The sequence below is a fragment of the Micropterus salmoides genome, unplaced genomic scaffold, assembly GCF_014851395.1.
Source record: "Micropterus salmoides isolate LMB-PRFRI ecotype aquatic unplaced genomic scaffold, ASM1485139v1 Ms_hic_scaffold_21, whole genome shotgun sequence".
Lineage (NCBI taxonomy): Eukaryota > Metazoa > Chordata > Actinopteri > Centrarchiformes > Centrarchidae > Micropterus > Micropterus salmoides.
In genome coordinates, this window is record NW_024041262.1 from 12,312,315 (window position 1) to 12,335,362 (window position 23,048).

At 43.3% G+C, this 23,048-nt stretch overlaps 2 protein-coding genes across 5 annotated transcripts in view; one reads left to right on the forward strand and one right to left on the reverse strand.

Annotated features, from left to right (window-relative positions):
- LOC119916317 (ankyrin repeat and fibronectin type-III domain-containing protein 1) overlaps window positions 1-2,125 on the reverse strand; it is a 138,264-nt gene extending 136,139 nt beyond the window's left edge. The window contains exon 1 of one of the 2 annotated variants that reach the window (XM_038736293.1): window positions 1,917-2,125. Coding sequence is in view for 1 of the 2 variants with exons in the window: in XM_038736292.1 (XP_038592220.1) it covers window positions 1,440-1,503 (64 nt within the window). In the remaining variant the exon portion in view is untranslated. The other variant, XM_038736292.1, reaches the window with a different exon arrangement.
- Window positions 2,126-3,977: 1,852 nt separating this feature from the next.
- capn15 (calpain 15) overlaps window positions 3,978-23,048 on the forward strand; it is a 41,082-nt gene continuing 22,011 nt past the window's right edge. Inside the window, exons 1-3 of one of the 3 annotated variants that reach the window (XM_038736297.1) lie at window positions 3,978-4,020; window positions 4,117-4,263; window positions 19,009-20,677. In XM_038736297.1, coding sequence (XP_038592225.1) covers window positions 19,031-20,677 — 1,647 coding nt within the window. In that variant the 5' untranslated portion in view covers window positions 3,978-4,020; window positions 4,117-4,263; window positions 19,009-19,030. Of the gene's footprint in view, window positions 4,264-8,280; window positions 8,460-19,008; window positions 20,678-23,048 lie in introns of those variants that run through there. The other 2 variants (XM_038736296.1, XM_038736295.1) reach the window with 2 other exon arrangements.

A 23,048-nucleotide genomic window follows, 5' to 3' on the forward strand; every position in this document is an offset into this window, starting at 1 on the left:
GCCCCAACACACAAGGAGAGATGGAAGGCTGACATTTGGCAGGACAAATAATCAATGCAGCAATATGTTGCCATATATCATCTTTAAGTGCATAATAAACATGACTGGAAGCTATTTTGTGACTGTAATATCATCTAAATATCTAAAGGAAATCAGTATAAAACCAGTATACATACAGTATTGTTGTACAGAACTATATGTTCAGTGGATTTCATTTAGATAGGGTCTAAGGGTAGATAGGGTAAGTTTTCTTTTGCTTCGATTGAATCACAAATATATAATTACTTCAATTTTAAATGTAACTGTCCTGCTCTAGCATTTCAGCCTTTTGTCACTTTAGATTAGTACATATACTGTATAAAATACATTTTTATATACCTGGTTTACAACACTTGTGTGAAACGGAACAGTGCATGTTGTTAATAATTTGACAAAATACATTTCCCACAGTGTCAAAAGGGATCTTCAGTTACATAGTATATTGATGTTTGACTTATGTCATATATAGTATAACATACCATATAATTTACTGTATTATGACATTATGATCTTAATCATGGACAACACATGGTAATAATATTAAATGTGTCACTCAATGGTTCCCACTTCTAAAAGCTACACAATCAACCTACAACCTTTCAAAGCTGAAATGATTAGTCGATTAACTGAATAGTGGATTATGCTTCCATGGTTAATTGTAGATATTAGTTGTTAGAAAAGTTTGAGACAATTAGGTTTATAAAATGTATGGAACAGATTGTAATAATTATATATAGGAAGCTTCGTGACTTCCTAGTGTTTTTGCCGCCCGGTGTTTTATGTATTGAGCAATAGGAGTGGATGCTGATGTTGCCTGATATTTTACCGGCATTGCACTCAACGACAAGTACGGCACTGGTCCATGAGATTGTCATCTTTTAGCATCTGGAGTTGTAAAACCTTCCCTTGCACAAGATAGTAAACAAGTATAATCATGATTCATCACAGAGGAGAGCTTATCCTGCTTGCCATTAGCCACACTCACACCAATAGCTGCCGGATTTGCTCTGTCTGGATGTGTGTATACTAGTAACATCTGAAGTAATGACCCCCCTCCCACTCTACCATTGCATCTCCTCATGTCATCACATGAGTTGATGACCATATTATGTGACCCTGACCCTTCCTACTATCTACACACACATGCCCTATAAAATTACAATGACCCCCCCTCCCCCCCCACACACACACACATCTTTTTCCTTTTCCCCTAAGACAATTGTGTTGAACACTCTCTACTGTGGAAGCCATGTCATTTCCACATGTGCGTTGGCCATAAAACAGCAAAGCGCCGACTAAAAGCATCCCTTTCCTGACTAGCAGGGTCACAATTTGTCTCATATAAACACAGGACACACCTTAGCCCGACAGTTTTCACATATCCTCCTGGCCCCCCTTACCTCCCAAAGTGCTCTTCTTTCCATTGACACAGGATCCCACAGCTGCCTGTCGTTCTTTTTCCATGCAGACGAGTAAAAGAGAATAACATAACGCTCCTTGTGGTAAAGTTTTAGACTTTCGTTGAACTTTTAGGGGCGTTTTTGTTGAGAGGGAAAGTTCTAAAGCAAGCTGAACACTGAAGCTGGTGTCTTTTGTCTCCCAACGTGCCTCGCGGTGAGTTTCCCTAGTAGTGTCATGACAACAGTGTGTACGCACCGACAGTGGCCACAGAAAACAATATAAGTTACCCCGCAAGTGTTGAGTGAAGTGAGCTAGCGAGCAACTTTCAGTCGTTTCTGAAAAGTTAGTCGAAATAAGCACAAAAGAGAAGAGACGCTGCTGAAATCTTATGTCGCTCTAGCGAAGGACAAGTGCACAAGTGTATAAGCTAATGGAGACAGAAAAAGAAGTGTTCAAAGATGCATTCAATCGCATACCTTGCTTTCCTTGCTTTCCTTCCCTTTCTGGGCCGTGTTGCGGTTAGCTGCTGTCAACTACTTAACTTGTTTTCGCTCCGCTTAAAAGATTAGGCAACTAGGTTTGTTACTCCGGTACTAACATTTTCTAACTTGTCCTGTAGACATTGTGAACACTAGCATTTACACGACATGTGAGAAACAACGTCTAGCGGCAACTTTCTCCGCCCAGACTCATTCTCAACTCTTCTGCCTGCTTCTATCAAAGGATGCTTTGCCCCGCCTCACTCAAGCCTGAATATAAATCACTGTAATCCAAGAGATTTATAGTGTGTATCTCTCAACTGATGGCAGGCTGTTATTTTACCCCAAAGATTTACAAGGGTAGCCTATCACTGAGCTCTATGCTACTTATTATTTATTTGTGAACATCCATTAAGGTTATTGTTGTAGCCTAATTCGCGTGGAATCACTCACCCAACACAAACCCAAAGAAGCCGACCAAAGTGTTAAATTCAATCATTGTGATCTTTCTGGATTTTATTTTCTACAACAGTTCAAACAGTCCACGTGAATTCTTGCGATTGATTGCACACATGACAATTATCGTAGCTAATAAGACATTAATGGGCTTTTAGACTTCGCCCTGCTATCTCATTATTGAAGTAGGCTACACCGACCCTGTTGATATAGACCTAATCCTTTGAACTTCCCCGGTTCAAACAATCCGGGTGACACCAGTATTAACAGAGATAATCCAGACAAGCTGAATGTTTCACATACTCTTTATCCTAATGAAATTTTAAATTTAACTCACAGTTTTAAAGGAATCGCAGACAGTTCAAGTTGGTAAACAAAATATGCAAATATGACCTCAAAATATAGACTAGTTAAGGAAAGCTCAGTCTCAATCAAAATATTTTATGACTGAATTAGAATGAAGCTTATTCTTGGTTTATAGATTGCTGGAAAGTTAGGTCCAAATGGCGAAATTATTTAGGTTGACTAGATATAATAAACATCCCTTACTTTATAGCAATACTTAAACCTAAATATAAAAAATATAATCCATATGGTGATGTTAAAGGATACATAAAGTACATTTAGCTGATGCTTTTATCCAAAGCAACTTACAATTGCTATACATGTCAGAAGTCACACCCCTCTGGAGCAGCTAGGGGTTGCCTTGCTCAGGGTGGACAGGTCACAGTGGGGAATTGAACCCTGGTCTCTCACACCAAAGGTATGTGTCTTATCCACTGCCCCATCACCCTCCAGTACCTCTACCATTGTATTAAGCACAGTAACTCACTGTTTGGTTAACCCCTACCCCTAACCCCTAAGTACCTTAGAATATTAGAGGCTTTTTTACATATTCTAACTTTTGATTTCCATTATCATGATGTCAAGACAATAACCAGTCATTCAAGAATAAATAAAAAAAGAATAATATAACAAGAGGAATCAGAGGGACTTACTTGTTTAGACCAAATGGAACTTTTTGTTGAGCGTCAGTGCTCTTATTTTGTCTTTGCATATGACCCATGTGAACAAAGTGATAGCTTACCTCTTAAAAGAAATAAAACTATAATTTTAGAAACATATTTAATTAAGTTATGTGAAATTGTTTGTTTTATATCATTTAGACTTACTGATAATGGTTCAAATCAGACGGTTAAAATTTAGTGCCACTAGATGACACTAGAATGCCACTATCTGACACTGACCTGTAGGTAGAAGTGGGAACCTACTGAGATTTTTTTTTAAACTCAAATTTAGCCATAATAAGGGTATTTGTACAGTATATTCAAACACACGGAAAGAAAAGACAAAATCACACACTGAAATGTAAATATATTTGAGTAAGGCATAATATACATAGGTTATATATACATTTGGCTATTTATGTTGTTCAAAGGTGACGACATATGTACCCGGATATCCTCGTTGAAAACGTCCGTGTTGAACATGGGAAATTGAGTTTCATACCCTCGCATTCTTGAATGGATTTTACGTACGTTTACGTGCGCTCACAAGCAGGAGACCACGCGCCGCCACGCATTTGGCGTACGTACACTCTCTATTTGCTCCTTGGAGATTCCCCTTCCTTCATGGGCTGTTTGAGGTAAACCTACGCGGTCGCATCAGTCTCGTTAATACCTGACGGAGTCAAAATAAGATGTACATGTAAGTGTTTGTCACAAATGTCTCAAACATGCAGCGGCAGCGGTGTGCGTGAAGCTAAAGCCTGGAAAGGTTACGGAGGCTGAAGTACAACCCGGGGAAGAACTTATCGTTTCGATGACTGTGAAAAGTTAACGCACAGACGACTGAAAAACAGCCATAATTCCCCTTCAACCGACTTGAGGTAAGAATAACCGATTTGCAAGTGGACTTCACGAAGTACACAGCTCTCGGGCATCGTCGGTAACGTCGACCAAATGACTGAATAAGAGTGTCTTTGTTTACAAGGTCCCCGGCGTCCTCGGCTCGCGCTGTCTCGGAGTTTTCATATGTCAGCACTGTATGGCTAATGTTAGTGTTAGTGGTAGGGCTCACAGGCTTACACTCTGTACTCAAATAGATTGATTATGTGACAGTGCCTCGTATTTAACCGCGGTTTCACATAACGACTGTTGGGGTTCATTTTATTCCCGCCGCCTCGCTGCACAGACAGGATAATACAGTAACTCAGGCTGTATAGGCTAACGTTACTGGTCTGTTGAGGGGTGATGGGCAAGTCAAAGGGCAGGGTCAGACAGATAAACTTGTATCTAGAGATACTACATTGACGTTGACTTGCTCATGGACACTTCAGCAGGGTGGATGATATGTGACCTGCGGCCTGAGCTGTAGAAGTAAACATCAGAATAGCATCTAGACCAATGTGTTTACATTATTTGGTTGAGAGTGAGCTTGTAGTGTGGTCTGATCATTTGTGTTCTGCTTTGAGCATGTCCACTGGGGAGAAAAAAGGGGTTTTGACAGTCAGGACATTTTGGGTGGTGTAGAAATGACAGCTTACAATGTACCGTGAAATCAGCTCACATCCTCCCTTTCCCTTCTTCCCCTTCGATGTCCCTGGAGAATAGAAATGAAATCCAATCTCTCTCCCTGGCGCTGACTGTGTCAGCTGCTGAATCTCTGGGTGCTTACTTGCAGAGGGACAGGTGGCCCCTGGACAGGTGCACCATTAACAAAGGGTTGCAGTGACTTCTAGTCTGGTTTATGTGCATTCGCCTGTGTATTATTATTATTTTTTGGTTACACATCAGTGTGGTTTTTGCTGTCCCATGGCTACAATCTGTACAGTTAGTTTCTCTATTTATGTCCTGAGTGTGCTGTTACATGTTTAGGCTAAATTGAAAATACTCAAATGTGACTGCACCATCTGCACATGCTTACGGTCATTGAAAAGAGTTTTATAACACAAGTAAGCTGTTTGTGCCTATAGCTTTCGGTGTGACGCATTCATGACAGATCCAGCTATGCACTTAGATACTGGGGCTGGACTGTACATTGTTCTCTGGAATTCAAGTGGAAGTCAACTTTACCAGACAAACCGGTTTCAGTTTCAACACATTTAACAAACAAACAGTTACAATAGTCATGCTCAGAGCTGTGCACAAAGAACACACCCTTGCAGCCACTGTGAACCTGGTTATTAAGTAGAGTTCGAGACAAATCACTGCCTCCATGGCTAATAAACCCACTGCTTTCAATTTAACAAAGAATGCAAAGGCTCAAATGGTATGAGTATTTTCATTGCATGTGTTTTATGCACTGCTTTGCTGGTGAACACTGTGCATTTAGAGAGATAGGGTGAGATGAATCAGAAAAGAGGTCAGCAAAGTGATATGAAGTGGAAGAGAGTGGGGAGGGAAAGTTTGAAGGCTTATCTCAGTAATGTGCAGGGACAGTTGAGCAATGATGAGTGTTGCAGTCATCATCGTCTTCTACTTAACCCTTCACTTCCTCCTCTGGCATTGACCATTAAGGCTGAGGTGGCCTCCTTCTCAATGAACCACTTGAGAAACATAGAGGCTATTAGACAGTTTTGTAAATGTGACATGTGATGTGTAAGCTGTTTTTTTTATTATTGCCAAGTGTTTTCCCAGAATGATCATGCCTCATCCTACCCGGGCTGGGACTGACATCCATTACTAGTCCTTACTCTGGTATTCTATTCACATAAACGAGCGAGATCTCTGGCTCTATTGAGTTTTATTTAAATCTCTTGAACGCAGCCTTCCAGTGTTTCCTCTGCTTGCCAGGCCAGTGCGCCTGCGCTCTGCTGACACTCCAGTAATCCGCTGTTATAGGAGGAGATTTCATCTTCGTCCACTGCACTCATGCTATCAGCGAGGGAGAATTAAAGCCCGTGGAAAAAAATCTATAACGGGAGAATAAGAACACGTAATGGGACCCTAACATGCCGCAAGTGGAACCATTAAAATACGGGCATCTGGGATGGAGCAGGCGACAGCGGGACTGGAGCGAGGATGTCTCATAAGACAACAAGGCTCAGCATCTACTGCCCAAACGCTGGAAATATGAGATGAACGCAGGCTGGAATGGACCGGGCGGAAGATGGTCAAATTCGCGATTTCCTGGATGAGACCTCCTCGGCAATTTGAACGTCTCCTACCTAAGTCTGCATGTCGCCTCCTGCACGGTACTCCTCCTGGCCTCTGTGCCGCTATGTGGAAACGGACACACAGCACCTTATTTATACAAGTAACGCTTTGCAGTGCTGTTAATCGGCTAAATTGAAAGTCCATATTCGCCTGGCGTTATCAGCGATTAATTATCATGCAACATTCACGGAATCTGGAAACTAGATGTGATATCTGCGTTGGTCCCACAATAATCAACCAATACTGAAATGGTAATTAAAGCTAAAACAAACAACGGGATATCGACATCCTTATACTTTTCCCTCAGGGTTTTACAAGCTACCAATGCATGCAAATGTGGTTTCTCCTCCTTGATCACTTCCCTGGAATGATACTTGTTTCCATCAGCTGCTTCGCCAGTAGAGACGTGCTATGACAGGCCGGCAAGTCAAAGCAAATCCCAGCGCACGTTGATGAACTAGGCTGACCGGCCTCGGCGCCGGGATCAGACAGAAATTAAGCTGCCTCTCTCAGACAGCGGAAACTAGGATCATCTCCCTTCCTCGCCTTGGCAGAGCACCGCAGCCTGAAACGAACATTCCTCTCGGGAATGTCGTGGCTATTACACGGAACTTGTAGCTGAGCTGTAAACAGGTTCATGCCGTGGCAACTGTTGAAGTTTGAAGGTTAAAAACTCTGCCCTCTCTGTATCAGGGAGGTTCTTCACGTTAAAACGCTGATGTGCATGTTAGTGGTTCTGTTTTCACGTGATGATCCAAAATCCTGCAAATACCAGAAGTGGTCTAATCTGTGATAAAGCCCCCCCCCCCCCAGGGCTTTCCAACATCTTGTGTTTTACTGCTAAACTTCCACAGCAGCTGTTAGTCAGACTGGATGTCTGAAAGATGAGACTTGGACATTAGCATAGTAGTAGTTTTGCCAACACCCAGGAAATGCAATGCATTGATTTCCTCCAATGCCCGCATTGTAAATAACTCTGTGGATATATTTTGTATGTCTTTTTATTCCTGCTAGATACACGCCATTTTTGATCACTATCAGATGTCTTTCTGGACAATGATGTTATTGCGGTGTCCTGGATGTGTACCCCCCCCCACTTATTTTCTCGGGGTGTCCCATTTGGCTGCTGAGATGCTGAAAGACAGTGAATGCGTTTACTTCTGGACACACCTTTTCCTGCTTTTGCTGGTCGAATGATTTTCTGAGCATGTGCAAAGGAAAGAGGAACCAGGCATGAGACTGCACAGACTGGGGAGATGTGTCAGAAGGAACGCGGGAGGATTTATGAGTGGCACTATGGAAGACATGGTGCAGAGTGTTACAAGCTTGAAGTCTACAAGAGGGAGAATTATGGGCCTTTGCTGTGAGATAATTGTATTTTCTCCTCTTTGAGACCAACTCTTGGATCGGAATTGGCACTCCACTAATCAAATTACTATTTGAATTTAGAACTTCCTCCCCTTTTTTTTCTCCACTCTAGTCTCCCAGTTCTTTGGCGGGAGGAAATTCTTCCTGTTTGAAGCAGGAAGTTGTCAGCACGAAGTTTACAGCATATACAAACACATGGTAAGGGTTGTTGTTGTGGTCTAAACAACCTCTTTAGTCTCTTCCCAATCAGTGGATCTCAGTATGTCTCGCTGAATACAACAGTAAGGTCCCTTGTCAACGTTTGTGCTCTTGGGAGAAACAAAACAAACAGATCCTCCTTTCAGAGCACATTCAGAGACTCATTTCCTATCGCTGTGGTGATGGGGAGCTCAGCCTCGTCTCTCACTGCAGAGACCGAGTCAGACCATGGCTTCCGCAGCACCCCATACCCGTCGTCACCCCCGGTGGGCTGGCTCAGGAACAGCCACAGCAGCCCAGTGTGGGGCACCACCTTCATCACGCGTCAGCAGCAACAGCCGCTGCCTCACAGAGAGCGCAGGTAAGAGCCAACACTGTCTACCCAGTCTGGTGCCAACACATTTCTCAGTTGAGTGCACTTGGGGCACAGAGGGTGGGGCTGGCGTGGCTTGCCAGTTGTCGGGGAAGTCGCTGGAGGAATGAGACGCGGGGTTGTATTTCATGGGAACTGTACTGGCATTTAAAGCTGCTGGGTGTAAGCGTACAAAGTGGCATCATTTCAAGGCTCTGTTGTCTTTGTAAACTGCCACTGTTCATCAGCGTTGTTCATTGGAGAAACTTGCTACTTTCTCTTTCACAGGAAGAAATACTTATTGAGGATTCAATAACCTCACAGCAATGAATCAAATCCCCTGTTTCATCAAAGCTTATCTAATCAAAGCCTGCATTTTGATGCTTTTCTTTGATGCGCCCAAAATCTGGCTAAGCCGGATTTGTAAACCAAAATCCCACGCCATTGGTTCCTCCTGCCACAGCTGTACAGTATGTGTGACAGTTTATGCAGTGCTGAGTGGATTGCCTGGGTAGATAGATTGACCTAACCTCCTTTGAACCCAATGAAAACCAGCCCAAGGGTAATTAGAAGATGAGTTTTGCTGTCATGCTTTTTATCAGGCTTAAAGACAAGCCTTTAGATTCAGATTTGTTCATTTTGAAAACTTAAAAACAGAGTGGAGACCTTTTCTTAGAGTGCGTCTTGGTAAGTGTTGCTTCGCTGTGGTATTTTTACACCCAGGCAACACTCACATCTGTTGTCCACCCACAGAAAAACTTAAATATGATAGATGCTCCATAGTTTGATTGTCTGAAATCGTCTGAAGTTTTCAGGGTCTCTCAAGAACACACTTCAGACAGCAGCTGCTGTGTAATTGGGCGAGGTTTGCATCTAGCTGAGCAAACTATTTGTGGAAGAAACATGCTTTTCATATAGACTAGTTTTGTCAGTATTGACTGCTTGAAAAAGATATATTCAGTTACTGTATCTACAAGAAAGGCTGCTGCTATAATCTGTTGTTCAATTATTGCTTTCAGAATCACTGTCAACATAGTGAAAGAAAGGCCAATCATCAGCAGTGTGTTAGAAGCTCAGTTTCAATATGCAGCTCATCCAGCAGTTTTGACTGACTTTCTTCCAAAAGATGATGTTCTCAACCGCCCTCACAGAAACTTTGTTTAGAACTGTTTCCAGTTTTCCTTCAGCTTTTTTGGGTCATGTCTCCCGGAACGAGAACAGGCAGTTGATATCGACCGCCTGTAGTGTATTGAAGTTGTTGCTGAGTCACTCGGGGCATCATGGTCCGGTTGTTAGTTATTGATTTTCAGAGAACCCGATCACATTTCCTCACAATGGATGTCATTATTTATTCAGCATCGGTCTCCAGTTGGGCTTTCATCTTTCTTGATTGCTGTACGCCGCTGTCAATGCTTTCCTTGCAGTTGCTCTACATTTAACAGCTAAGACTGTCATGGCTTCCGTTGCTTACTCTTCTAAGAGTTTGAAAATATAGACAGAGCTGGTTCTAGACGATGCGTAAATGTGGTTCCATCAACCATAGCTCCATGCATGAATGAAACTCAAGTATAGGTCATACTGTCAGTGTAGCTTTGCATCATATAGTCAACTTGTTTTTTTATTCAACAGACTCTTCCATTGCGTTTGTGCATCCCTGTAGGAGCAAGCCTCTGCCTCCATCACCAGTCAGACTACACCCTCAGTCAGCTGAGCACATAAACACATGCAGAAATGCAGATACACAGAACAGTAAATACACCATTCAGTCTACTGCTGGGAGGCAGAGAGGGACACATACAATAGATGTTTTAGAAACACTGTGCTGTAGCACTTGCATTGGAACATGCCCTCTTATCTACCCCAACTCTCTCTCTCTCACGCACACTCACACACATATACACACTGTTGAGTGAGCCTAACAACGTTAGGCAAGCTTTGCTGAGCTGTGACAGAGCATGAAATATAAAAACAACAGGCCACTATGAGCCCAGCTTAACTTCAGCCGTTCTCATACAGTTTGTTCTCTAATATATTGTGCTGTAAACCATTTTCCTTCCCTTGTTTTTCTTAGCTTGGAGACTGCATGAACAGTCTTGTCCCTTTCGTGCTTTCAATTAGTTTCCACCCAGCAGCGACCCATTGACTTTGGGAAGTGTTTGTGCGCACTGAATCAGTACCTCAGCTGTGAAGGTTCACTCAAGACAACAACACACTCAGCAGACAAAGACGTGCGACAGTGACAGTGTAGTAGTGTGAGCTGCAATGTTTGATAATTTTGGAATCTCACTCTTTTCTTCATTTTAATTGCAGCACAATGCAGTTTTATGCCAGTGCTATTATTGTTTTTTGACTGCGCTTTATTTCATCTCAGCCCTATAGTGCTGGTGTGTTGCATTGCTCATGGCCTTTGGAGCCCTGAACCCTTTAAAGTGAGTGTCTGCTCTCTGCAGAGTCAATCCCAGTGTCTCTGCTGTCCCAGCATGATGGATGATGGTGTTTATTGCAGCCCCATTCCACTGGCTCTCTTCCGTTTAATTGGATTAAAACGGTTCCACTTAGATTTGACCAGCATGGTCACTGGCCCTGTTTATGTCTGAATTATTTCAGGACCTCCCTTGCCATTGCCTGTCTGATGAAGACAGGGACGCATCAGGACAGTCACAAAGCCCCCAGAATAGATTTGGCACGCAGGCTTTGTCTCACAGTGTGGCTTTCTTTGGAAAACAGAGCATTGATGTGGCAAGAAAAAACTAGCCTATTGGCACTGCAGCTGACATGATTGCAGATTCCCCCACTCTTGTTGCCATGGAAATCTGTAGCATATGTTCAGTAACCTAATTTGTTGGGCCCCAGATAAGACCACACATGGTCCCCTGGCAGTGTCACACACAAACCTGTGCTGGCAAATTGCACCTCTGGAGGAAGCCCATATAACCTGCTGATTATTTATGTCAGTGTTTAATGACATGGCAATAGCAAGTCTTTTTCACTGAGCTGCCTTCAAGGGTTAAATTTTTTGTCTTGGAAACAGGAAGTAAAACTTTGCTTTGCGCTGCCTGTCTGAAAAGTTCCCTTCTGGCTGAAGGCTGTGTCAGCAGTGCTCCTGCCCTCCAGGTTCGTGTGCCCGCAGGAACTCAAGTCAAGCACAGAGGCAGCAGCATCATGGCCCTGCCATTTCTTCCCTTTTCTTCTTCCCTGGTTCTGGAGCTTCCTGCCAGCTTCCTGCTTGCTCTCTCTTTGCTCTGTGCTACTGATGTCTACTGAAACCCAGTAAGACAGTTTCCTCTGTTTATAGATTCAAATGTCTGAAGCTGTCTCCACCGTTGACAGATTCACTCGTCAAAAATGAGCTCTGGTCGTGAAATATTCACTGAGGGCACAGCTAGAGGTCAGAAGCAGCTGTCTCTTCTCCTTTCTTGGCCAGTATTTGCATATTTAGTGTTATTTAGGAGAAATGTTAGTTCACATCTTATTTTATGAGGCTTGGTCATAAGGTGTGTGAATTATCTGGGTCAGGCTTACATAAAAAATGACGACAACAGCAACGAACAGTCTTGAACTTTACATCATAAAAAGCATAACCACACTCAAGCGTGGCATTACCCTGGCACATAACATTTACACGTCACCCTTGTTTCTAAAGCATCGCACCCTTCTTCTAATGTTCCATTTTCATGTTTATTCAGGTTTTCAAATTGCTCTTAGGGTGAAGCCTCACTGATGCTTGTTAGAGTAATATTTCAGCCTAAGGGCACTTTTTCAAAAACACCTTTTTTTTTGTTTTTTTGTTTTTTTTTAAGTCTCTGTCTTCTTGTTAAAAAGTGTCCTGCTCAGTGTCACACAAAACTTCCCCAATTATCTTGTTGTACTGTACCGTGTGACTAAGACTGCACTGTCACCAAGCCCTTGTATCATGTCACCAAGTCTCAGCATGTCACAGCTAGAAACTCTTTATCTACCGCCAAAGTCTGGGCTCTAGATACTTGCCTCAGATAAGAGGCAGTCGCCAGCTCAGCGTCATAATATTTGTTGTAACAAATTCAACTATCAGGGTTGAGTAATGAGTCATAGTCATGCCACTACATATTACCTGGCAGGTAAAAAGGGGGCTCTGACAGTTAATCCTCAAGTCTTTGACCCTGACTCATCAGCTCCTCTGAAAGACTGGGAGGAATGCTTGCTAGGGAGAAAACTACTTTTAAGTGGAAGAGGTTGCTCTGATCTCGCAAGCATGAAAAACCCTGCGATGAAGTGATAAACAAACCTGTTTTGCTAGTAAAACTACTGCAGACAGACTGCATTCATTACTTAAAGGGGTAAAATACATTCTCAGCTGTGATAAAGAATATGTGAAAGTGTTGATCTAAATCCCTGTCACTGACGTTTTCTGGGTGTGTTCAGATGCAGCAGAATGTTTCAACATTCATTATTATCCTTTTTTTTCAGCTTGTCTAGTCCAAGGGCAGATTGGACTCTGATAAGTCTCATTTAATACAAGCCCTGCTTCGTTAAACAAGAATCCCCACTCATCATCATCATCATCATTGTTCTGTCTGTCAGAGATGATTGCTTGGATGAGGTAAAAAAATAAATAAAAATACATCCAGTAATGCCAGCGCCTTAAAAAAACCCTGGGTAATGCCATTGCACTTGGTAGTTAGGATCACCTTGGATTTCTGTCACTTCTAGGGTTGCAGCTATTAAACAGGTTCATCACCAAGTGCACATTACCAAGGCATGTTTCTGACATGAACATTTTATAAGCTTCGGTATCAACGACTCCAGTTCTCTCTCTGTGTTCACACAAAACTGCGCCTGTAAATATTTCTCACCACAGTGACTCACTTTATTTGAGTGTGTTTATGTGGGGGCTACATCTGGTGCCTGCCTCTCAGAGGGAGGCTTCTTGGAGGGATCCAGCCTATTAGTTCAAATTTCAAATAACCCAGAGGAATGCTATTATGAAAAGAGGTGAGGTTTGTAACAAATACGTCAAATGCATATGAGATGAAACTGTTAATTCCATTCAGGTGACTAGGTGAAATAGTATTACAAATGACTAAAGAAGAAGTGGTAGAAGTAATAGAAAATAGCAAAATAATAAAAATTTTAAAAGCAATTATAATAAAGGCCTTAATAACTGTTATGTAAACATCAATTTACTAAATAAATTTTGGTGCATTACAAAACACTGTAAAGGTCACGCTGAGGCTTGCAGGGAATTACTGGATGAATATTTGATTTGCAGCTTTAGCGTGAAGGCAAGATATCATCTCATTATTTTCAGTATTGATCATCCCATTGATAATTTGTTAGGCATATTTGACCCTTGAGAGTATCTTGAGATTGCTGCAGCTCAAATATTCAATTGCTAATGATGAAAATGATAAACCTACTGAGAGGTTTGACCCAACACTGTGTGGACTGGCTACATTATTAAGTCAGAGCAAGTTAGGTCAATTGAATTCACTAGGAAAATACTTTCAATTGTACAAATGCACACCTTTTTGCCTTGTGTTTTAGCTTGCAGCTATTTAATCTTGGCATGTACTGCAGACAGCCATCACTGTATTGTAAAGTATACAAGCCACACATTACAGTTTTTGTTTTGTTTTTTGTCTGCCAAGTATGTTATTATACAAGGACAAGGGGCTAGGCAACAAAAAAATGATTATTATCGCAATATGATTTTCTTCAATAACAATATAACAAATGTTCAATAGATCGTCAATAAATGTTTGATTTAATTCATTTGAATCACAAACAAATTAGCACATCATTTTTTCCATTAAGATATTTATTTTGTTGAGGAAAAGTGGCTGAAAAAAAGATTTCATAATCATATTTTTTGAAAAATGTTATCATTGTTTTGAATGTTGTCGCGTTCTGACCATAAAGACCACACAAATAACCATCTGGTTTCTTCAATTTTCACTCAAATTTTCACAAAAAACAGCCCTTAAACTTGAAAGAAATAATGATTTGACATTTATCGTGATAATTATCGGTATCAAATGGTATGAAATGTTTTTATCGTGATAACATTTTTGGCCATATCACCAAGCCCTACCAGGAAGTTCACTTCGAAACATGTAGCGTTTACATACACAAGGTGAAAAGTGTGGAAGCATGATTGTGTTGTTATCAGTGGGCAACACAAGTATAGAGTAAACAATATGTTGTCATGGAGGCGTTTTGTGTGGTTACTAGTGTTTACAGTCAAGGCTTTGAGAAACCGGTTTTGCAAAAATTTGAAACACAGCTATCACAAGATGAACTGTCATGGAAACCCTGTGCTGTGCGCTGACTGACAGGCCATGTGTTATATGATACCTGTGAAGTGCTGACTAACTGCCTTTGTGTTTTAGCTTAGTCTGATGTCAGGATTTATTCAGTAGACAGCCAGTTAAGTCTTTGAATTGTTGATGGAGAATTAATAGTTTGACTTTTATGTCCTTTTTTTTACCGTGTTCTTTCTTTGCTAATCATGTTTTTCATTTTTAGATTAGACATGTCTGTACCCTGCAGTATCTGATGATAACAAAAATAACAAGATAATATAACAAATATACAGCTGACATTTGAATGAAAAGTTAAAGCAGTTTAGACGTATTGCCATGTTTTAATCATCAAGGAAAAGGATTGTCAACACAATGTGTTTCTGTCGAATGTAGAGAGCAGAAATGCTCTGCCTCCCATGGCGAAGGAGGGTACCACGCTTTTCGCCTCAGACACTGGGCTCAGGGCCAGCCTTGGAAAGCCAGTGCTAATGACTGTCGCACAAAGGCCAAATGTCTCACAGGGAGGCAGGGAGAAGCTGGCGAGACTCGACTCACTTGATCTTGCTACAGAGTTCAGTATGTGGAATGAATCCAAGTAGCCAGCCATAGGTGGCCTCCACATGATCAGCAGTGCTTTTGTAGACTTAGCTTTAGCATTTCTCTAAGCCTTTCTGACCCATCTCACATCCAGGGTTGGGTTGTGTACTTTCTGTATACCTCTACACTGTATGTTTATCATAGATAGCTTTTTCCTGTAAAGCCTTGCTGTCCTCTCAGTTGTGGAAGTATTTTTTGTGTGTGTGTGTGTGTTTTATTTTGGGGGGGGGGGGGTGGATTTCTGCTTAAGAGTGTGACAGCTGGAGAGAGACGGAAAGGCATGAGAGAGAGTGAGTGAGAAAGGGGATAAAATGCAGCAGCGACCTGGGTTCAATTCCAGCTTTGATAAATGTGTGCACTCTACCAGGTGAGCTGCCGGGGCGCCCCTCAGATGTGGAAGTTAATGTAACTTTTTGCTCATTTTCAATGAGATTTGTACACGTAGCGTTTACATACACACTTGTTGCAATAGTCTTCTAAAGTGCTCTATGATTGTCTTACACCCAGTGAAGCTTTGAAATATTGGGGTCATTGATGCACTTACTTGACTGAATTTAGACTAGGACGAGTTACTTTATGAGCAGCAGGCTACATTGAGGATGTCATTGCATAAAGATGGGTTTTCTAGAGGTGAAGTCTCGCTCTCTCTCTCTCTCTCTCTCCACTGTAAGCTGTTGGCTACGGGCCCAGGTCTGTGACATGGAGGAGCTGAGGAGCTAAAGTGGGCAGTTTTAGAGAAGCTCCACTGAACACAGGGACAAGGACAAAAGGTGCGTCTATGTGTGCTTGTACACACTCCAGTGAGTGAGTGGAGCATGTACACGGAAAGCATCCTTTTAAGTGGGGTCCAAGGATCACAGGCTATAGTGGTTAATCGTCTGCTGCAGGCATGTAGTGTACATGTGTGCGCTCAGTATGCATTCACGCATCCTTTTAATTGAGGGCCAGAATTGTGGTTGTAGTTCATCGTGTGTTACTTACATTTGATAGGTGTGATGCGCATAACAGATAATGAGATAATTAAGCTCAATATTAAAAATTCCTGGAGAGGTTGATCAAATCAATGAAAAGCTCCTACGTCGGCTCCTACAGACAGAAATAATGAATTTGCAATCCCTGTGCTCCGCCGAGAACCAAATCATCTGCTTTGACAAAGTCTCCGTGGGGCTGACACAATGACTTTGCTCTCTCGCTGGAGATGAAAGAGGCCTGTCACTTATGAAAATGGCCACAGGGAAAAACCTGTCATCAAGCAAGAGGTGTTGACACTTGTTGTCGACGCCGTTGCCATTGCCGTTTGCGGCCCTCACATTGGCAGGACGTTGGAGAGCTAAGCATGCGCCATCAATGCCAGCATGGGGCCACCACTTAATTCAACTACATTTAACATTAAAGGCTGAGGGGGTGGGCAACGTGTTGTAGTCCGAGGACACGGCACAGGTTATTTGGGGATAGATGGGATATTTCAGACCATGCTAAAGACTCATTTTAGGTAAACTATTCTGATTTAACTGCATTTGCACTCCTATGTTAAAAACAATATTGCATAGCTACCAGGAGCTCATGGCAGATAGTATTGTGGGATAAAAGACTACGCAAACAAAGAGCTAAGTACTGATTTCTCTGTGTTTGTGTGTCTTCACAAAAAATGTGTTTTGCATATTGTTAACATAGTAAAGGCTGAGTTTCGTCCTCACCCAGTGGGCCCTGGTTCATGGTGGACTGCTGACTTCAGCTCAGTAGAGTGAATGCAGTGCTAATGGCTCCTGACATAAAGCACTGGGACTTTGGCTTCTGTACTTTTGTTGCCCTGGGGCCTAGGACACAAACTAAGGCAGAAATGTAGTTAGGCAGTAAAACAAGCAACTAAGCAATATCTACAAATAAATGTAGCCACATGCCTGCATACACAGTAGCACGCACACACCCAGTGGCAAGGACACAAAGACACCCAAACAGACACATTAGGATCCCTCTATGCTGTCATTCTCCTCCTTGCCTTAGGGAGGAGAGTTGACGTGAGGAAGGACAGTGTGCTGGGAGCGAGTGGTTGTCTGTAAGAGGTTCCCCTGGGTTCTGTGGATTCGCCTGGTTTGAAAGGGTTTAATGGAGTTGAACTAAGGGCAGTTAGCCAACCAGGACACATGATGCTACAGTGGAGAAGAGCAGGATCTAGGCCGCCCAAAGAGCAGTCACCCTTACAAGACTCTGCTGTACTTGATCAGTGGCATAAAACTGTCACATGGACTGTGAGGTTATTGGTTGGTTGTTTTTCCATGCAAACAACAAAGGATTATCTAAACATGTTTTCACAGGGAGTATAAATTTTAAAAATATTCACAAACCAGTGCTTTCCCATAAAACATTTTGGTCAAAATATAATACAGAGGGATACATGTGACCAGATCCACAAGCTCCGCTGTCATTTTGTGGGCGACATCATTGCTACTGGGATCAATATGAAGAGCATTGCAGTATTCTAGCTTTTAGCACCTTACCCTCCACTGTCCTGCTATTCTCATGTCACCTTCTATGTGCTGGTGTTCACACATGAGCAGCTTGAGTGACAGTGACATTTATGGGCTTGTCCCCAAACCCTGCATGTTCTCTGGAGGTATCCAACAGCGATGTGCCCCCCAAAGGTCCTAATATACCCTCTATCAATAAATCAGATTGACTGAACTGCAGGCACACATACATACAAGTCAATCTACAACAACAGACTGCTTTAGGTTATTAACTGGAGGAGGAGGAAATCAACCGAGTAGCCTGACAAGGTAGATCAATTGCTCCCTTTGCTTCTGAATCAAAACACAAAATTGATTCCCCACTGCACTGTTTACACCATTGTAGTCTTGTGAGAGATGTTGACAGTAGTTGTTTTCAGATGGGTTTAAATCCACGAGTATGAAAAATTTGTCTCTACAATGAGTCATAAGTGCTGCCAGAATTAATAGACTTGTGCATCCAAAATTCATTTGGAAATTCATTTGGCCATGGGATTGACATGACCTGAAGTTGCCCCCGGCTGCCCTGCATTAGCATTCACAGAGTAAAAGGGGAGTGAAGCACTAATATGAAGTGGAAGAGATCCAACGTGTTTTTTTCCATTCTAATAAGTGACAGTCAAGAGGTCTAAAGGAACATTTTCCTTAGTATTTGGAGGCAATAGCAGCCTCCTCTCCTCTCCACTGGCTCTGTGCAGTCTTCCTGGCTCTAATCATGTGGCCATTGTGTATGGATTTACTGCCCTCAGAGCCCCCAGGAGGGAGATTTGATTTTTTTCCCTCTGCACTGGCTAATCTTTTTCCTCTCACTCTTCCTTCTAATTCTGTCTGTCTCTCCTCCTCTTGCAGCCTCAGATGTTTTTGCTGTCCTCTCTTCCTTTAGATAATCACCCTTAGTTGACTGGAAGCATGTATTCATTAGCTGGCTTCTTCATAATTTCTTATTTCTCACATTTTCTGACCACATCTTGATTATGTCTTTTCCTTTCCTTATACTTTGCCACACCAGCACTTTCCTCATTGCTCAGAATACTAGTGACTGAAATAGCCAGATGATTGACCAGGGGCATACTTAATATGCATGTATGATTGCTAAACAGTTACATGGCAGAATGCATTACTGACTCATTTAGTTGTTGATTTGTTTTGACTCATTGTTTTACTGTTTTCCAGCCACTCTCACTCTCCTGGCTCCATGGCAGCAGCAGTGCGAGGCAATGAGTGGTCATGTGGACGCTGCACCTTCCTAAATGCCAGCGCGGCACCTCGCTGTTCCATTTGTGAGGCACCACGCCAGAAACCCGACCTTAACCAGATCCTGCGGCTGAGCAGCACTGAGGAGCATCGCTGGGCCTGTCCACGCTGTACACTCAACAACCCCCAGGGATCTGGAGCCTGCTCCGTCTGCGGCTTTGGACCGTCCCCTGCTACTCACACACCCCCTACAACTACCATAGCCGCCACTGCCAACGGCCTCCCGTCCGCTCCGCCCGAATCCCCGACACCTACTGTCACCCCTACAGTTCTTCTTGAGCCCCATGGACCTCATCCAGCTAAGGAGGAAGTGCTGCGACGATCTGAGAGCAACGGAGAAGTGGTTATCCTGGAGGGGCAGCACTCCGGCTGGGCTTGCCCTCGCTGCACACTTCATAACACACCTGTGGCACTGTCATGCTCAGCCTGTGGTGGGCCCAGGAAACTCTCATTGCCTAAAATTCCCCCTGAAGCATTAGTGGTGCCTGAGGTGCGCACACCTGTGCTGGGGTTTCCTGTAAATACAGCAGGGGCTGCACCTCTACTCATAGACTTAACAGATGACTCTCCCCCACCCCCTCCCTGTGATCCTCAAGAACCTCCTCATGCCTCTTCACAGACCCTTTCCACCCCTTTTACTTCTTTCTCTTCCTCCCTCCAAAACAACCCTGTTCCCCGCAGCAGGAGAGAGGTACCCCCTCCAGGGCGCCCACCAAACCCAGGCACCAACACCCCTAGCCCTACTTCCCCTTCAGCGGCCACTGTTCCACCCCAGCCAGGCCCACAGCGCCCAGCCAAGCCCAAACATGCCCAACCCCAGGAACCTCCATACCCCAGCAAGCGCCTCAGTATCTTGGAGGAAGAAGACCCACAGCAGCATCCACTGACCCCCCACCTCCCTGTTGCTTCCTCAGCCGCCCCCACCTGGAAGTGCCCTAGCTGCTCATTGCCCAACCCAGGTGGCTTCTCTAAGTGCGAGGCCTGCCGATCAACACGGGCAGGTGCTGACCTCATTGACCTGGTAGGATGCGAGACGGTACGATTTACCCCGGCCAGCCCCTCCAGTCCGGACTTTAGCACCTGGGCCTGCTCCAAGTGCACGCTGCGCAACCCTACAGGTGCACCGAAGTGCTCAGCCTGTGGTTCTTCCAAGCTGCATGGATTTCAGGAGCAGCAGGCGCCCCTGCCCCGCTGCTGTACACACTGTGGCCTCCCATTGGGACCTGGCACTGCATCATGCTCCTGCACACCTTCCTCTTCTTCATCCTCCCAGGGTCATAAAACACGGAAACAGGCCCGGGGCCTCCCTCCCTCCTCTTCAGCTATTGCTTCTAGTTCCTCTTCCTCCTCCACCTCATCTAGCCTTCAGGAGAAGGTAGGACAGTGGAGCTGCCCTGCATGTACGCTGCTCAATGACATCAAAGCAAAGTACTGTGTGGCATGCCACACAGCCCAGCAGTACCTCACCCTTCGCAAGGTGGTTAAGCCTCTTAAAAGGAGGGAGAGCATGCATGTAGAGGCCCGTCGACGAAATGACGAGGGTGAGGCCAAGGAGCTTTGGGAGAACATTGTCAGCTTCTGCAGAGAGGTAAGGGGAAATGAGTTGTAGCTGGGAAAAACAAGAAAACAACACTTTCATGACACATGGTTAAAAAGTTATAGGCACAGCTATGGTTGCATCATCTTTAAAGAGTGGACAAGTAAAGCCTTGTCTGAGTAGTTTGTTTTCATTGATAGCCATCTGACATTTGGTCATTTGTTGTCTAGCAACAATAAGTTAATCATGTGTGGCCATTTTTTTTTTTCTTTTTACCTTTACGTTTTGTTGAGGTTTCCTTGACTTCCAGATTTGCTGCGTGTGTAATTTGTTACAGGGTGCACATTGCCTTTCAGAGCATAGTTTCCTCATTGTAATTCCTCTTTTTGTTATGGTTCTGGCATTGTTCCCACTCCCTCAGTCTCTCATTTCAGAGAAATGTTAATAGGCTTTGTCATTGCCTCTGTTTGCACTTGCTTCGTTAGCAGAGTTTTAAACGACCAGCGGGTGAATGTTGGCCACCCTAAATGAGCTGCAGATCCTCAGTCTAATTTTTATACACAGACGGCCTGCCCTCAGTCACAGAGAAGTCACTTCACTAAATTAGGATTCAGAATTTCAAAAGTCTCCACACTGTAACTCTTATTACAGTGTGGAGACTTTTGAAATTCTGAATTGGGAGGCTCTAATGAGTCCAGTTGTATTGTTTGTTCTGATCAGACTCTTTTTCTTTTATGCTGACAGCCTAATTTGTGTCAGACTCTCTATTTCATGTCCTCACTTTGCACCGACCACAACTTATTTAGGAAGATATTAGACTACTTAATGAAATACATGTTACTGTATAATAGTAGACCTGTCTGTGAGAGATAAAAGCCTTTTTTCATCATTCTGAATGTAATTTCCCATCAAAGTGAACCTCGCTGCATCCATTTTGCTAAGTTATTAAAGGATCAGAAATGTGGTTCTTTTTAAACAGACAGCAAACACTCCTTTTTTGTATCACAGTGAAACAGAACATTTTGATTACGCTGCATTAATGTTAATCATTAAGTGTTTTGAGGGATAAAAACCTAATTATGCTTTTGTTATTATTACGAACTTGTCTGCTGTCATAACAACCTAAAATAATGATGCATTTTTCCCTGCTCCGGCGCCGCTGCATTTAATGTTCAAAGAAGACTTTGAAGTCAATTGTGTCATCATGACCCCTGATTGGTCTGATTCACAGTGTCACAGCTGTTTGGAGACACAGAGATTTCTTCCCTAGCAACTAAAGTTAAAATGTGACAACCTTTATGCTGCTTCTTTGTATCACACCACTTCATGTTCCCTTATTCTGCAGTGCTAAACATTTAATAAGCCTGTATGACGTTGTCATGGATATGCTACTCCGGGTGGTCAGAAGGGCTCATTGGAGAGCATTTAAGCCTGCTAACACCTATGCTAATGAGACAGACCTGACTGGACTAATTTACCGTCAGATTAATGTGGGTATTGCAGAATCTCTAACTGATCAGATTCAGGTTATTTTGGGGCTAGGTTTATTTCTCTGAATTTATTTGGGTGTCTGTTGCGTGTCCACTTACTACGCTGGCATGGCACCTATCATGCCATGTTTACAATAGCATGAAGTGAGCTTTAGCGTGCATTATTAATGGCTTCTTTGAAAGTCACAGGGCTCACTGCTGCGAGCGTGGGAGGGAAGTTGGCTCAGTAAGAAGGCAAGATATCGGAGAGCCCTCATCCCCACCCTTCCCCTCCTGTTTTCCCAATTTAAGATAGACATTTAAGCTAGTCATCTTTCCTTTCCTCCTACAAATATTTTAGGTCTCTCTCTCTCCAGCTCTGCCTCTCTGCGATCTTCAAAGTACTTTCCCCTCTAAGTCTCCTTTTTATCCCATCTCCCTCCATCACATCTATCCCCACACGCGCACATCCTGGGTTTTTTTTTCCTCCTCTTTGCTAATATCTCAAAATATGCTTTCCCCTTGCCACCCACCGCACTACCCACCGCACCCCCATCCAACCCTCCCCACACGACTGCGCTCAATTCTCCAGTTTAGCAGTCAATGTGTGGCTGGCTGTGTGTGTGTGTGTGTGTGTGTGTGTGTGTGTGTGTGTGTGTGTGTGTGTGTGTACGTGCTAAGGTGAACACAGGGCTGGCCTATTTTTAGTAGCAGAGCTAGAAAGAAGAGGAGCAGAAATGATCTGCTTCCCTATAGTGAATGTAATCACTAACAGCATCAACTGCTGCAGCTCGGTTTTAGGGGTGGAGGGTAAGAATTGGGAAAACGAGAGGTGCTAGTCTTCCTCATCCATCTCTGCCCAGGCATTAACACTTGGCAAGCACCGAAACACCAGTGGTAAAAATGTAATAATGATAAAAGCTTTTGGTTTACTCTGTTTACAAGGCGTTTGT